We start from the raw sequence: 17,691 nt of genomic DNA on the forward strand, positions 1-17,691 counted from the left end.
GATGTGTTATGTATTGATGGTGTCTCTTCTTTAATGAAACAGGTTTTTTGCATTGTCTGTAGTTTGGCTGTAATATTACTAATATTATTTGGTTTAGGTTGGGGAAGAAGCCTATTCTCTGATCTGCATAAGCTCTGTCCAGATTTTAGAGGCTGAAATGGGGATGGTCTTGAGTGTATGATGTACCTTGTTTATAAATGCTTCAGAGCTAGTGCATCAAATGCTGTACAGCCTTTATTTTAAGTGAATACACATTGAATGAAATGCTGGATCCAGATAAAGTTGTGCCATTTTTTGGGGGGGGGGGGGGGCGGGGGGAGCAGGATTTCATTTGCTGCCACAGATCTTTGTGGCAAAGTGAATTGTCTTGTGGAAGTGAAAGAAAAAAAAAAGTAGCTCCTGTTCAGAATTAATCCCCTTAATGGTTAATGGGATGGCAAGAGTTTTCTTGTTTGTAAACTAGTAAAGGTTTGTTTCACAAAAAAACCCTCAAAAAGCTCCAACAACCAAAAACAAAAAGAGGGAGGGTATCATCTAAAGAGGATGGGGCACTGCAGGAGTTCTTAAAGAAAAGTGATTTTCCTGAAGGGGCAGTAAAAGAGTCACTGCCAGACTGGACTACTCTATTACAAAGTTAAAGATGAGTACCCTGTTTGATGTTCCCTGAGAAGCCCATTGACTATTTGATGTGCCCTGAGAAGCCCTATTCAGAGGTGCTCTATTACTCCTGGAAGACAAGGTACTCAGGATAGTCTGTATGCTACAAGATGACCCTACAGTCAGTAGAAAAAAAGATCAAAACCAAACAAAAACTAACCAAAGAAACCCAAAAAAGAGAGAGATCCAGAGATACTTAAGAAAATCAGTGACATACCCAGAGCCAGGGAATGTACCTTACCAGACAAGTACTTAGCACAAGCCACAGATGTTTTGGTTCACAGTTGTGACAAATCTGCCACAAAGTTTGCTTTTAGGTTAATACTTCTCTGTCTGGTCAGGCTTACCGCACGAAGAACTGGGTGTTCAAGCAATAATTAGATCACTAGAGCAAGAGAGGAGGAAGAAGTCTTTTGTCTTCGAAATGATGCAGAGAAGAACATGAATATGGTCAAAAAATACATGAGACAGGACAAAGCCTCAAGATAAAGATATCAAAGAGAGGTGAAACAACTGGAGGCTGGAAATAGATTAGTAAGATACATCAGTAACCTTGCTTGGGAACCCAGTATATACATGAAAGCAATTGGAATCCATGGATTAGGTACAGTAATAGACAGCAACATTGTGTAGAAAAACACCATGTGGTTAATTTCTCTTGAGGAATCGCAGTGAGAAAACAGTCTGATTTGAGATAAAAGGATGGGGATGGTATGCTGTTCCCTACCCGAGGCTGAAACTAGGGTAAGAACTGAGCCTGACTAGGTACACTGGAATTGAATTAGTCTAGAAGAACAGTAAATATGGATAGACGTTTTAAAAACTGCTATGTCCCTTTTCTCTGCTCTCTGTTTCTGTGTTGGTTGTCCATTCTGGCGTGCAAAGATGCTGATGACACGTGCATCCTGAACTAATCAGCCTCTAATTTTTAAGTAATGTTTGTGATTCCAAGGAAGGGGTGTGGAACACCCACAGGCTTGGATCATCCTGATGTTGCTCACCTGTGCTAAGCCTGGTTTTGAGTACAATTGTGTAGGGGCTGCCTCAGAGACTGCAGCCTACAGCTTTGGGTTGGCAACCTGGAGGCAGAGAGAATGCCTGTATTGTCAGATGGGAGCTACCTATTCTTAGTTGGAAAGTCGTTTCTTTTTTCAAAGACTTCTCCCCCTTGCCTCCCTCTCAACTTCTGTAATCATGTAATTTAAAAGCAAAAGGGCATGCTCATGGTGTGTTTGGGTTTGAGGTTTTCTTTCACCCTTGGGGAATTTTCCATAGCTTATTTACTTTTGTGAAGGTTTGGTTATGAACCACACTGAAAACTGAAATGTCTTGTTCCTTGAAACCTGTTAATTTTATAAACCACAAGCAAAATACAGTGAGGCAGCTGCACTGAGAGTTTTCCCATATGACCCAGCACTAACCTTAGCCCAACCAGACTGGCTGCGAGGGATGGCTCTCCCTGCCCCAGCTGGGTTTGGGACGGCTCAGGATCAGAAACTACCAGTTGGGCAGAAGAGATCCTACCAGACGTTTTGCCTCTGGGGCCTGAGGAGTTGACTTGTCATTCTTGAATAATCTTGATTGCCTGGGCTCCTTTTTTATTCTCCTAGAACATGTATGTTAAATTAATCCTGCAGATGATTAGAGCAAAGGCATTTCATTTTCACTGGCTTTATTCACTGCTTCCCGGCATTGTGTGTGTTGTGTGTGTCATCCCTGACGTGTGTGTCATCCCCCCCCACATGGAGATTACACTTTTCTTACACATTTCTTTTCGTATCTGTTCTCATCTACTTCATATCCGAACTGTTGATACCCTCCTGGCAGAACTGAGGCTCCATTTCATCGTGTCTCTGAGTAGCTGTCGTTTCGTTGGAGTTCTTTTCCTGCTTGCCAATTAAAGCCAGTAATTTGGTACCAGGTTGGGAGAGGAGGAGTGTTAATTTACCTAGCAGCTTTCTCATGACTGGAAAAAAAATGACCGTAACGAAAGCAGCTCTAGGTTTAGTTTCCTGCAGCTAATGAGGATATACTAACATGAGTCAACCAGAGCTGTGCCTTGTTGAATTTTATTGTCTCTCCCCACAATGCTTAGTAAGATATAAGAAGCAGAATGAGCCTCTGTCCAGACACAGCCTTCCTTCCTCACAGTCCTACGTCTTCAGTCTTTTGCCTGCATCCTTAAACAAGAACTCATTTTAAATTACCTGAAAGGCTTGGGATACAGTTTGTGTCAGCGTCTGTTTCCTGTTTTCCCACATTTTGCTTCTTTCAAGGTTGTTTTTGCTTTTCTTATTCCAACTGCACACAAAGAAACGTCTTACTCTTAAGTCATTGTGACTACATGAGAACATCTGTGCATTTGTTATTTCTTTTGTTTTGTTGGGGGTTTGTTTTTGTGTTTTTCTCAGAGAACATAAAAACGACCCTACCGTGCTAAATGCCCCTCTAGTCTAGTTTAATACTGTTCCTGATACTTGCTGGTGGGGGATACTTCAGATACGGTATGATTGCTCCAGTGTTACACCCTTCTTGATCAGCAATTTGGGCTTTCCTAAACTGGAGGAGGCTTCTGGACCATTAAGCTTTAATAGCTGCCTGCAGACCTACACTCCATGAGTTCATGTAGTGCTGGTTTGAATCCATGTATTCTCTTGGCCTCCACAACATCCCATGGCAATAAAGTTTTGCAATTTCATTACGCATCGTGTGGAAAAAGTACTTCCTTTTGTTTATTTTAAACCTGCTGTCTGGTAATTTCATTATGTGCCTCTTAATTCTTATTTTGAGAGGAAGTGTTCTTCACACCATTCATTATTTTGCAAGCTGTTCATGAATGGATAACTTCTGTTTTCCAAACTGGAGAGTACAAACGTGGGAGAGCCACGAGCCATCAGAAGCCATCCTGTTGTTCTGTTCCATGTGTTCCGTAGGGCACGCACAATTCAAGATGCAAGTGCCCAGTGATTGACATTGCTCTGTGCTCTCCAGCCAGCTAATGATACTGTTCGTCTTCTTAACTGTTCCTGATGGTTGATGTGATAACAGAGGCCTATCCACCAAAACCATAAAAAATTCTTCTATGTGGCAATATTAAAATAAATCCCATCATTGTACAGAGCCCTGGGACAGGCTGCCCAGGGGGGGTGTGGAGTCTCTGTCTCTGGAGATATTCAAGACCCGTCTGGACAACTCCCTGTGTGGCCTGTCCTAGGGAACCTGCTTTGGCAGGGGGGGTTGGACCCAATGATCTCTTGAGGTGCCTTCCAACCCCTATAGTTCTGTGATTCTGTGATTGTGTGTGCTTGTAGTTAGGGTATGCATGGTGGGTTTTGCATGGATAGCTCCATACTTTCCATCATTCAAATCCATCTGTGATTTTATTATGTAAGGATTTATAAACTCTGCATGTCCTTGAGTATAGATCATGCTGTCTGGGAACACTTGCTATTGTCTGCATATTCTTGAAAGGACTGCTGTTATTAAAACAGGAATCATACTCTCCCTGAACATGCTTTGTCTGTGTTTAAATTTCACATAGTTCTTCCTGTATGGATGAGAGCTGACTTGGAAGCTGTTCATCAACAGTAGAAAATTGGCTGACAGCTATAAAGCCATTGAGTTACTATTTCATTTTAAGGAACTTCCAGGCTGCCTTTAAGGAAGGCGGGGGGGGGGGGGGGGGGTTGACACTGACACTTGGTGTACAGTTGTTCTGTTCAGATGGGAAGGTGTTCAGACCACATCTGCTATTCTAGAAGAACTACCAGCAGTCATGCTGTACCACGCTGGCAAAGTTTCTGCTGTGCACATCTAAGTCATATTAGTGTAAGGAAGGAAAATGATCTGTCCTTTACTCCTGAGAAAACCAAGCTGGACCTGCCTCTTTATAAACGCTTTCTGTTGATATTTTAAGGTTTTTCCTCCTGCACTTCTAGCTACTCTACTAGAAGGCTGCAATGTAAAGTTCCCTGTAAGTGTTATTTCTATTCACCTCCGCCCTTTTTAAATTTAAAAAATAGCATTTTCCTTTCAATTTTCAGCGTGTGTATTAATACACAGCCAAAAAAAAAGCTTGTTCTACACCTTCTCTCTAAGGTAGGCTGGGCAAATTCTGGGCCCTCAGTACAAGGACAGAGAATTGCTTGAAAGGGTCCAGCGCAGGGTCACCAAGATGATTAAGGGAGTGGAACATCTTCCTTATGAGGACAGGCTGAGGGAGCTGGGCCTCTTTAGCTTGGAGGAGACTGACAGGTGACTTCATCAATCTCTATAAATACATAAAGGGCGAGTGTTGGGAGGATGGAGCCAGGCTCCTCTCAGTGATGGCCAGCAATAGGACAAGGGGCAGTGGGTGCAAGCTGGAGCACAGGAGGTTCCATGTGAACATAAGGAACAAACTTTGACTGTGAGGGTGACAGAGGACTGGGACAGGCTGCCCAAACAGACTGTGGAGTCTCCTCCTCTGTAGACATTCAAACCCCTCCTGGACATGTTCCTGTGTGATTTAGTCTAGGTGACCCTGCTCTGGCAGTGGGATTGGACTAGATGATCCTTTGAGGTCCCTTCCAACCCCTAACATTCTGTGAATCTGTGGAGTAGGTCTTGGTTGCTTGAAAATAGGCATCTATGAGGCCTCTTGAATGGTGTGGACCTGTCAAATATAGCTGTTCTGGGGGTTTCTCCTGCCTCTCTGGACAGCCAGGGCCCAGGGAAGAAACTGTTAATTCGTCTCAGATGGCACCAGATGTATGTGTTTAGACAACCGTATCACATCTATTGTGTGTTGCTTGGGGTTGAGGATTATTGGAGCTTGTGCCTTCCAGCTGGTACTGTTAGTAAATTTTTCTCTACGGATGTCTTAAAATATTTGTTTGTATCAAAGTTGATGCTACTGAAAACAGTAAAATGGATATTATTTTTCTTGTTGTAGCACCCAGAAGTGTGCAAGATATTTCACACTGCAATAGTACTGCTCACCTGCCTAAAGAGTTTCAGAGTTTGTCTTCAGCACGTTTTTCCAGTTAGGACTGTGTAAACACACCAGCCCAACAGGCTTACCTGCTGGATGCAGGGCTTGTTTCAGGAGGGAGAGTCCTGGCAACTGGCGTTTCTTTCCAGTTGGTGCTGCATTCCTCAGAGGCTTTTCCCTTGTGAAACATGAAACACTTTTTCATTGGTTTGGGAGATTGCATTGGGGTTTCCTTCCAAAGAGATGTCGAAGCACAGATTTCTTACCGTGGTATGCCGTAAAACCCAACTTGTTCCATTTTGTCCCTCCAGTGTCTCTCACTTCTTCAGTGCAGAGCTGCTGAATGGGTTTCTTCAGTTTTGCTGTTTAAAGGTTCTGTGGACAAAGATGTCTGCTTCCTACTGTCTCCCTGTCTGTAGTTAACTCACCTTTACAAATAAGCCCATGCCTAATTTTGTTAAAAGCACTGAGGCCTTTGTGAATGTGATTCTGGGAAATTATTTGACTGCTGCTGGGATCTGTCTGTGTGGTTTGTTTGGCTTTTTTAAGATCTTTTGTTACAGAAGTAAATTCTGTCGGGTTTTGGGAAGGGTTCTTTTTTTTGGTGAATAAGTTGTCACATAATTTTAAAGTGCTGACAGCTCCCATCTTGACAGCAGACTCTTATTTCATGAACCTTAAATTGTTGTGCTTGCATAATATGAATCCTTTGAGTTAAGGTTTCTCTGTAATTTAACAGCATTCTTGACCCTGTAAAGACCAAAATGTGTTTTCAAGTTTAGGTATAAATTAAAGGCTTGTGCTTAGTGACATTCCAGTTCCCTAGTGAAAAGTCTCGTGAAAAGGGAACAGGATGAAAACTTATTGCTTTTACTTTCACTCTGGTCTCTTCCCATCTCATTGACTTGTTTGTCTGTGTTTCTTCTTTTCTAGAGTTTTAGAATGCCAAGGGCTGCCCATCGTAAATGGGCAGTGTGATCCCTATGCCACTGTTACCTTAGCAGGACCCTCCAGGCAAGTATGGCACATCTAAAGCTTCCATTTTATAAGGATGTTTTCTGTTTCCTTTGTCTGTTGGAAATCTGCATTCTCAGATGGACAGATGGGAGCATTTAGACACCACTAGAATATGTGAAGTGTTTGTGTGTGCATGTATGAACCGCTGAATTATACTAGAGGAAGGAATTTGAGGGTTGTTTCAGTTTTGATTTCTGGAAAGGTCTGAATAATCCCCAAATAATTTGAATATCCTGGAGTAGGTAATTTGTGGTTAGGCTTAATTTGTGCATCTTCTCACCTCACAGTGGGAGGCCAGTTTTTGAGCAAATTTATTGCCTCATTTTGGGCAGGGGCAGAAGAGAAAGCTGAATACATCAATATATTACAATGTGTGAATATTTTTAGGTGAATATGTAGAGTATTTTCACTTTCGAGGTGTAGCAAATTAATGTGTATTTTGAAAGCCCTAGGTGGCTCAGTTCTATAATTTGATATATATGGACATGATAGCATGGAAAACATTTGGAATGAGGTTCTGCATAATATGCTTCAGTTTAAATTTGGGATTAAAAATGCCTGTTATAAAAATTTCCTGCTCTGTTGGATGTCACTGATTTATTTTCTGCTTCTGTAAAGTCACATTTTATGTTTGTGCCGTGTTAGAAACAAACCAGCTCTGCTGTGACCTAAAAGCAGCAGATTTGGTAGCATGGGTTATCCTTAATTTTTTTACAACAATTTATTGAAAATACTATAAATAAGACACATTGTTGGCAAATATGTTCCTGGCCTGCAGAGGAGTCTTGGAGACGGTTCTGTGTTCTTCATCTTTGTCTAGGTGTGTTATGCCTTATCTCCAGTAATGAGCTCTGTATTTGGGTTGTACGCTTTGTATTAAGCCTGTAACTTGTTTCAGATAGTACTGGGTGGTGATTCAATGATTTCCTTACAGTTTCAGTGGCTGTTACTGAAACTGTAAGGAGATTCTTTATGACTAACCCTGATATCCTTGAATGTCCAAACTACCTTTCTTCATCTGCTTCCCTCCATCCCCCAGTCCAAATAATGCATGACAACTGACCACGTATTTCCTTTCATAATAAGGAGCATAGCCTCATCTTACTGCTATCTGTTTTTTGGTGGTGGGGGAAGAAGGCTTGCCTCCTATCTCCAGCAAGCAGCATGCAGCTTACTCCCATCAACTGCTTTGTAATTGCCCAATAATTGTGCTTGCTTTAATCGCCTCCCGCTCTACATCCTGCTTCCCAGTCCCCTCCCAGATGGGTTTATCAGTAAAGAGGCTGATTGGCAAGTGTGACTGATGAGATGGGATAGGCAATCTGCCCTGCATCCTGGAGGCGATTAGTCTCTTATCTCTCAGCTCCTCCTAGGAATAGTGGGATATTCTTAATCTGTACATCATTCTCCTCTCTGGATTTTTCAGCGTGTCTCCTTTCAGAGTAGGAAAGCTGCTTTATTGCTGCTGCATTTATGCAGTGCCAAGCATAAAAATTTCAACAAATGTGCTGCTGTTTATTGTGTGATTTGTACTTAAAGAGCCATCAAACTTCCTGTTTCTATGCCTGTATTATATATGGGAAAGCATTGTACACTGGTGGGCTGGCCCATTCAAGTCCCACAGGAAGCCTGTAGCAGCGTTGGGAATTAGACCCAGCTTTGCTTGACCTCTGTGAAAGAATACATAGAGTTGTCCGGTTAATATAAGCAGCTGCAAGCTGTCTAAGCAGCTTTGCTGCATGAGAAATGAGGGATAGATTTTTGGGATGAAATGATTAGTAGGTCAGTTTTCCACATGGCTGATGCACCTCTCCATCTGTGTCTGTCTTATCTATGCCTTCTTATTGCTGCAGAGCTGTAGGGGAAGATCGGTGACACAGGACAACACAGAGCTTTTCACTCATAGGTAACTAGAACAAATCAAGCTTAGGTCCTTAAGGTTTGGAAGTCATCAAACAGGTGCTGGCTGGCCTTAGTGAAATGCTGCTCTGGCTGGCTGTAACCCCATGCCAAGCGGTTAGATGTCTGTATTCTAAAAGACAGGCACAGGCAGATCTCACTGCCCATAAAGGGTGAACAGGCAGTGCTGAATTTTGTCAGGCCTATTGCCCGGTAAGTGGTCTGAAGGAGGAGGTCTGCCATGTCTTGTGCCTTCAGAGCAGTAAGAGACTTCTGCTGAGTGGCACTCATCATAATTCAACACCTTAGCATTAACTAGCTGCTGTTGGGGCTGCAGGGAAGAGGGTGATAATATAGCAATAAATTTATTTCTTACTGAGGAAATAGTTCTGGATTTTTTTTTATTTAGCACAGCTGAAAAGTGTTCATTGATTCCTCAGGCCAGGATTATAAAATCTGAAACACAGAACTAGCTGTGTCAGTCTTCCTGTCTCCTGTGCTTTTACGGTATGAGGAGGAGTTTGTGGGTCACATCACAATTGAGATCATCCCCCAAAAGTTGCTGCTCAGAGCCCCTTTCTTGCCAGTTGCTTTGTACAGATCTAAGATTCTGCTGAACCAAGCAAGTGACAGAATTAGGGTTCAAGGAGTTGTGTTTAAGAGAGGGTAGCAAACTGTGATTACTGCAACTTTAGAGAAATAGGCATGCAGTGAATCCCTCCCCTAAATGTGTGTGAGTGTGTATGCCTTGCTGTGCAGGAGCCACATGGCATTCCAGTTTGATCGGGTAAATCAAGTGGATGACTGTTCCTCAGTGGCTCTGCTCTAGGATCACACTTCTGCTAATGGTGTTTCTTACTTTTTTTTTCTCTCTCTCTCTCAATTCAGAACGGAAGCCAAAAAGACTAAAGTTAAAAAGAAGACCAACAATCCACATTTTGATGAAGTGTTTTATTTTGAGGTTGGTATTTCAAAGGAACGGGCGATAAGCTGAAACACTATACAGTAGATAGTTGGCACAGCATCCTGCTCTATGTTGTGCCAGCTGTCGTCTTTGAAAACTGTTTCAAAGCATGGTGCAGGGGAAAGAAGTACCCAGAATCAGGCTAGCCATCTGCTGAGGGAGCAGTATATTGCTTCAGCTCAGGTACTCTGGAAAGCATCAAGGTGGGCACTTCTGACCAGCAGGCTCTACTCCATTGTGACTCACCCCAGAAGAGTTTTGAAAAAGAATAGTTAAAAATGGGTTCTTTCAAAAGTATATTTTTTTAGCCTGTGGTTTTATAGCTGCTCCACCCTGTGTTTCCCAGTCAATGGGGGGAGGGTTATCTCCTAGGAATACTGAAAACTTGAGAAGAAAAATATACTTAAACATACTTAAACTGGATGTTCTGGCTGTCTACCAGTCTGCTGCAATACCAGCGCCTTTCCCAAGTGGGTGAAACCTCTGCAGCTTTGTTTAATGTAGAGCATTTTTAACAAGTCCAGTTAAGACAAAATATAACTTGGGTCAAAGTGCTTATCTTGGTCCTTTCTGGCAAGAGGGGCTGTAATTGTGGGGTGTCCGTATACATACGTGCGTGTGTTTGTAATTTGAATACCTCTTGAAACTTGTCATTCTGTCTTCTAAAGTATGTGTCTCTTTCTCTGTTCTTTTTTTTTCTTGGACATCTTAGTTCCAGGCTACACTTTACTGTTCTATTTCAGTAGATACCTCAAGAACATAGCTGGCATAATAAAGTTGATGAAAAGCCAGAGTAGTACAATGCAGTTGGTGTATCACTAAAAAACCCTTTTCCGCCCATATTGGTTGCATCATTCAGGTCACATTTAAATTAAAAATTGTTCCTGGCACGGGGGAGGCACCTAGGGATGTGATTTCTCTAGTTAGTTCAGGGAGAGAGACAGCCACATGAGGAAGACGAGCTGGGGAGAGAGAAGCTGGACAAGAGCTGTTGCGCTGTGCACATCTGAGGCGCATGAATTGTTCTTGGCAGTGCCGATTGAGAGGCTTGTTGCTGTCTTCCCTTTTCTACAAACCACAGTCTTTGTCTAGAAGCTGCCAATTGTACTGACTAATCTAAAGTCTGTCACAGCAGCAGCAAAGGGCTCTCATTGATTTGGATTTGAGGAACATATATAGCAAGTTCTCTATTGGCAGGAGCACTTCCTCACTGCCCAAGGGGGTGGAAGCCCTGAGGGTTGGTTGGGATAGCTATCTAAGGTAATCTTTCCCCCAGTAAACCAATACGTCTCTTTCTGGAGTGTGACCTCCCTGCAGACCTAACTTTAGCTAGCAGTGAACCTTGGTGCCTGCTTGCCTGACTCCATTGGAGTGCTGCATGGTTAGTGGGGAGAGATCCCATAGTACTGAGTGCTGAGCTTGCACTCAGAGCTGCCCAGGATTGCAATCCAGCCTTTGGCAGTGACACAAGAGTGATGCTATAGGTAAATAAACTAAAATGGGCTTCCTTATTCGTAACATAAGCAGTTGTGGAGGCATCTGACAGCAAAAGCTCTTTATTGAGAAGGTAATCCAGGAGTTCAGCCTGGAAACCACAAAATCTCACCTGTCTGATTCCTCAGCCTTCTGTGTGCTGCAGAAGCAGTGAACGTTTGGTATTTAAACACCGAACTTGGCAGGTGGTGCCGTATCAGAAGAGGAAGGAGAGAAACAGCATCTTCCAGCTGGAGCTGTGGAGCGGCCTGGAGGCTTCCTTAGCTTGTCTTTATGCTGAGAGCAGTGCTGCATGCGAGTTACCAGCAGAAGGAAAACCTGAACTCAAGCCCATGCCCCAGTTGTTCTGCTAACTCAGAGCAAAATGTTTTCTGTGTGGGTAAGAGCAGAGCTTGGGAAACATCTGAATCAGCCAGAACACTGAAACATAAACAAACCCTTAGCACAGACAGAGCCATCATAGATCTATGTCATTTTGAACGTGGTTACTGCATGTCAGCCTAAATGTCTCCAAGGAACAAGGTTCAGGAGAACTGCTAAGACTGGCAAATACATTCACTAATGAGACATGGGCAGACCTGTGGCTGGTGCCTGCTAACAGAGCGCTCTGATTCCTGTGGAGCTGCACAGATTCACGCTGTTGACAGCAGTGTCACTTACTGCTTCCAAACAGCTTCATCAGCTTTCCTGCAGTCTGCTAGCACAGCGACCGGCCCTGCCTCTGAGGAAGAAGCTGATCTGTAAATGACAGCGAACGAGTGCTTTCTTTACCACAGCCAAAAAGTCGCAGAGAGTTGATTTTTCTAACTGGAAAATGGCTTATCACTGGTTTGGGAAAGCACAGGGCTTATTTAGGGGTGCTATGAGCGAAACTTGCACCTGATAGGAGACATTTTCACCACCGCTCCAGCTGCAGGGCAGTGTTGGGTGCTCAGGGTTTTACATGCAGCTACAGGAAAATGCCTCTCTTACGGGAACTACAGTAGGTAGTGCTGGGGACCTGTTTGCAGTTCTGCACGTGCTAATAAAGATTGAGCCCCTGATAAATGGCTTGCCAGCTTTGCAGGAAGAAAGAGATCATCAGCACAGCAGAGCTGTGCCCCCTTTTTTTTTTGTAAAATGGCACACAGCAGTTAGTTCAGCACTGTGGACTGGGAGTTCCCTCATCTCCAGCTTCATCCTTGGAAGGGATGGGCCTCATACAGCTATCTTTTTCAGGAATGCTGCTCTTGAGCTATATTAATCTGCACACCAAGCAGTTGTGCAGGTGAACAGAGAGACCTTGTCCATGCAGACTCCAGCAAAACTCAGAAAAGTGTTTACTTAAAAAGGGGTGTGCCATAAGTTGCACCTATGCTATAACACTTTTTCTTCCAGCTCTTTTTACAGATAATAAAAGTTTGCTTCCTTATTAAAAATTACACCAGTAGCGTCACAAGGGAAGTAGAAAATGTCATTTGCAGTTAGGTAGGATAATTTCTTGAAGGCACAGGTAAGGCAGTTGCAAAGGTAGGATGAGAAAATTTGTGCTGAGATGCTGAAGTTGAAGGCTGCTCTTGGATTTATGGGTTCATTTGGTTCAATTTCAGCGTAAAGGATTTGATCTCTAGTGCTGCTAGTACTTTTTAGGTTTTGTGCATTGCCTTGAAAGTGGGTCCTGCCTCACATATACACATCAAAAAAGGTTTACTGAGTGTCCCATGCTGAAGATTCTCTCCAGTTCATCACCACTTCTGCAGCTTTATTTTTGCCTCCCTTGTTTGTGTCATCTGATGTAGAATATGAACCCAAGAAGTTAAGGTTCCAATACAACACAGGTTTTGAGGGGGAAGTATTGAGCCACAAACGTATTGACAGCTACAATAAACTTCTGCAACCAAAAGCTGAACCCACACATCACACACACACTTGAATTTGATCAGTTCCTCTGTGGTTTCAGCTGGGTGTGGTAGCCTTTTTCTCAAGTTTCTGACACACCAAATGCAACCCTCAAAGGCTGTTTATCGCACCAGAAAACAAATTTTAAGAAATGTTTGTGCAGACACTTCTGGTGATGCTCTGTGCTTCTATCTACACAGCTATTCTCCCTTTATTTTCTGCCTGTGCTTTGCTGTTCATCAGTCTTGCAAATGTGGTTGGTGAACTGTGCACCTGGTTCTGTACTCCTGATATGCAGAATGAAGATTTGCATCTATTGGAACAGCTGATCTGCTTGGTGTTCTTTGTATCAGCATGATAAACTGACCTTCAGGATATCAAGACAAGCAGAACTTCTCATTTTTAATTAGATACACAAAGATATTTTTTTTAAGGGTGGTTTTGTGTTTGGGTTACCACCTCCCCTTCAGAGTCCCTCATTATTGTCCAGCTGTATTTAAAACTCAGTTAGTTATTGATTGCCCTTTTATTTCTCTAGATGGATTATAAAAGTGGTATTCCTTTCTGTGATTTTTTTTCTTTTTGCAATGTAAACTCAAAGTGCTGTAGTGATATTCAAGACATCCTTTCTCTCTGAAGAAAGTGTGGACTATGTAGTCATTCATGGATATGATTGTGTAACCACCACTTTTGCATGGTGAGGAATCAGTTTAGTCAACATGTTTACTCATATGCACGAATGTTTTCAAAGTCAGGCTGAAGTCACCACTGATAGTAAAAACCTGTGATCCTTCAGAAGTTTGCACAAGATAGGAATGCTGTTGTGTCAGATCAATTCTTAAAAATTTCTTCCTTTTTATTAGGTCACAAGACCCAGTAGCTACAACAAGAAATCCCATTTTGATATTGAAGATGTTGATGAAGTTGACAAAATGGAGATTAGGTAATACAAAACACTTTGTGCTAATAAACTTGTCTTCCAAAGCTGTGTAAATTTGCAGTAGACTCAGTTTTCAAAGTGGCAAGCATGGTGTTATTGTTCATAAGTCAAGATGAGTCTCTGCCCCTGTACGCTCCTTTAGCTTCACTCTCCTGCAGATGCAGGCGAACGTGCGACGGTTCCTCTGCAGGAGAAATCCTTGGTACCCTGTGTACACTGTGTGGATATTAACCTGCACTTGTCACTGACTGCAGCCTTTTGTGTCTGGGCCCCCATTTCCTCCCTCCTTCAGTTTCCCAAGAGAGCCCAGACGCTCTTATCGTGCTCTCAGTTATGTTTTCTTCTATCACTTAATTTTAGCAGCCCATATAAGGTCCTTCTTCCCTGAAAGGAAACTCCTGAGCTCAGTGTTTCTCTGGGGCAGAGGCAGTTTCTCTTTTTTTTTCTGCCAGACTGTAACCCCTCCTTGGCAGGACTGGGTATGATATATGTGAAATTCATTGCACTGGAAAGAAACAACTCTGATTTCAAAACCAAAACAACCCTACCCCACCCCCTGCCACCCACTTAGTACTATTTTAGAACCTACTGACGCCTGTCAACAGTGTCTGTGGAGACAGGTGAACAGAAAGAGTGGAGAGGATACAATAGAGGGTACAGAACTCAGAGGATCGCATGCGTCATACCCGTGCATACACTGGAACTTAGACCTGGTGATCTGGGTGTGGTGTATAGCTGAAAAATGCCATATCTGCATCAGGTGGTGTGAATTTCCCCTTCTCCTGTACACTAGGATTTGGAGGAAGAAAGGCTGAGGGAGAATGGTGGCATCTTCCTCCTCCCCAGGTATTCCCAGTGGAGAGGTAGTGAGGGCTTGTCTCCCAAAATACTCCCTAGTGCCTTCAGAAACACAATTGGCTGTAAGGAAAGGAGGAGAGACCAGGAAGGGGGAAACAATGCTCACTCCCAGCAAGCAAGATGCATCTATATTCACCAAGAAAAGGATGAGGGCTGTTGTAATTTGACTGTCAGCTGCTGGTTCATGTACCCTGTTAGTGCAGCATCACAGCTTTGCCAGACCATTAGTGGCTTGTGTTTGCCATGGCTCTGTGAGTCAGGAAGGGGAAACGGTGTGTGCATGAGAGAGGCAAGGGCTGTACTCTTTCACTGAGAACACCTGCATCGGGCAGTGCAAAGTTTCAAGGGCAGCCCAAGTTGTAGGAGAGGGAGCAGAGGCTCACATTCAGTGCCATGCTGCTTTGGTGCCATCAGTGGTGCTGCACAGCAGATTGCCTACTCCTAGGTCAGAGTGTATTTCTGCAAAGCTTTGCGTGGTGTAGGCTGCAATGAATTAACACGTCCCATATCCCGTGGGATGTTTGTGATGGGATGGGCAACTGAACAGTGTCTAGAGAGTCCCAGTCCGGTCTTTTTAACCACGATGTCCGGCCATGAGCTGATTTTAAAGGAAAGCTGTGATTCTCTGATGGCTTGGTGAGTCTGGAAGGGGACCCTAGACATCGATAGGACAGTGGTTACCCATTGCTTAATATTTTAGTGGATTTTTATTTTGTACAACTGGACTAAATGAAATTATACAGTTGTTCTACTTGCTAAGGCTATTTTCCTGACAAATGACTGTCCACAGTGATAATGTATGTGGAGCTGAACTTCAAAGAAATCTTTCAATTCTTTAAACCAACATGTGACAGTGGTAAAGATTCATAGTTTGTGAGGAGGCTTACAAAATAGTTGGGAAAAGATTAAGCACTTAAATACTAGACAAAAGCAGATAAAGTGTTAGTGTTGGTTGGGCAAACTCTGCCTAGAGGTTTTGTCCCCTGTAGGACAGAGTGGTTTTGTTTCCATCTCAGGTTCCCCATCCACCCCCGCTCACTTCCTCTAGCCTGTTCAGTCAGAGTTAGATTGCCCCCATGCCCTCTGGATGGGTCACACGATTTATGGGTTTAGGGTTTTGTTTTCTTTTTCTCTCCTGAGAAAATGCCATTCCACGGGGTACAGAGGAGACAGTCTCTCATGGTTTTTCTCTGAAGCTAAGTAAGTTTCTCTTTTTGAGTGGGTGTAGGAAGTTGCAGGCAGGGCATATCAACACTTGGGGACCAGATGTTCTGGTGAAATTCATTGTTTCTCCTCCCGCTCTCTGCTGCTCCTTTCTTTCTGAGGCTAGTCTGACCAGTTTTAGAATAACACTTGCCATAATCTTGCCTTCTAAAAACCTCAGGAAACAGTAATCTTTTAGATTCTGAGATCTGACTATTAATTTTATGGGGTTTTTTAAGTGCTGCTTATGCTTTGTACTCTAAGTGCAGAAAGTAATGCTTTCAGAATGCTCATGCCTACTTTGTTTATGGTGTAGTGTGAGATCTACCATAAGTTGTTGGTTCCTCTCCTACACATCCTTTGCACTGATAATTTTTTTTTCCATAACAAGTTGGTGTGGGGGAAACACCCTTTGGCTGCATATATTTGCAAGTGTTTTTGCTAGTGGGCATCTTGAAAGAATTTGGATAAACTAGAAACCAGTAGCTTGTAAATAGTTGGTAAATTTTAAGTTTGACTATGTGTAAATAAACTTCTCAAAATACTCCTCTCCTCCTGAAGCTGCCCTTAGCCATCTGAATTACTTAGCAAGATAGTAACCAACAAGATATGGAGAAAGGGGAGAGGAGGTTGAAGTTTCAAATAAGGGGTGTGGGGGGGGGAGGTTGTGTTTTTGAGTTTGGTTTGGGATTGGGTTTTTTGGGGGGGAGGGCGGGGGGGCAGGGAGGGATTCTTGCCCTGCAGAAATGCTGTCAAAATATCAAAGTTTGAGGAACTTAACCCAGCAGGCATGCAGTGTGAGCTGCTGGTATGTCTAATGTATGAAGCTTGATGCATGAGACACTGTTGAGAGCTACAAGCGTCAGAGGGTTTAAAAGTGGCATCCTCTGCGTTTGCATAAGGTAGAATCATAGAGTCATAGAGTGGTCTGGGTTGGAAGGGACCCCAAGGATCATAGAGCTCTAAGCCCCCTTCCACAGCCAGGGCCACCAACCTCAGGCCTGAATCTACACAAGGTTGCCCAGGGCCCCATCCAACCTGGCCTTGAACACCTCCAGGGACGGGGCATCCACCACCTCTCTGGGCAGCCTGTTCCAGAACCTCACCACTCTCTCTGTAAAATCTTCCCCCTAATATCTAATCTAAACCTTCCTTCCTTTAGTTTTAATCCATTCCCCCTTGTCCTGCCATTGTCTATCCTTTTAAAAAGTTGAATCCCCTCCCTTCAGGTACTGGAAGGCTGCAAAGAGGTCCCCCCGCAGCCTTCAAGGATAAGCTTTTAGCAGGACTATCCACATCATTCCTTGACAAGCCTATCGTGACTTGCTTGAGAGTAGAAAGGTTGTGTGAATACATCCATAAGTGAATGGCTTTGCACCTTATCCAAATTAAAGTTGCTTTTCCAAAAATCCTTGTTCTTTGAAAACCTGTATTTTTTTCCAATGTGTCATTTTCCCCCAAAGTTTAAGGCACATTCAGGCCATCACTTAGCTGTAAAATTCTCCGGTCATCTTGGTTTAAAATAAAAATGCTTCTCAGAGGAAATCTTAAAATACATACAAAACCATCTACCCTGAAGTCTGATACACTTGTTCCGAGGTGGGTTTTGCAGCACTTATCTAAAATGCCAGGTTAGACAGCAGTACTTCTTCTGTGACTCTCAGTGCTGTTGTTTTACATCACAGTGTTGAAGAGCACATGAAAGGGAACTCTCATCTGGAGATACAGAGGAGAACTTGCAAAACGTGATTGAGTGCTAAAAATTATGTAGGTGTCAGTCAATACACTGATTATACAGAGTGGCAGAGC

General features: G+C 43.2%; 1 protein-coding gene across 1 annotated transcript in view; it reads left to right on the plus strand.

The window, feature by feature from the left end:
- Positions 1 to 17,691, plus strand: part of RASA3 (RAS p21 protein activator 3) — a 94,099-nt gene that overhangs the window by 53,129 nt on the left and 23,279 nt on the right. Inside the window, exons 5-7 of the mRNA XM_084264323.1 lie at positions 6,563 to 6,643; positions 9,434 to 9,506; positions 13,745 to 13,824. Coding sequence (XP_084120449.1) covers positions 6,563 to 6,643; positions 9,434 to 9,506; positions 13,745 to 13,824 — 234 coding nt within the window. The remainder of the gene's footprint in view (positions 1 to 6,562; positions 6,644 to 9,433; positions 9,507 to 13,744; positions 13,825 to 17,691) is intronic.

Source organism: Gallinula chloropus (assembly GCF_964237585.1).
Source record: "Gallinula chloropus genome assembly, chromosome: 1".
NCBI lineage: Eukaryota > Metazoa > Chordata > Aves > Gruiformes > Rallidae > Gallinula > Gallinula chloropus.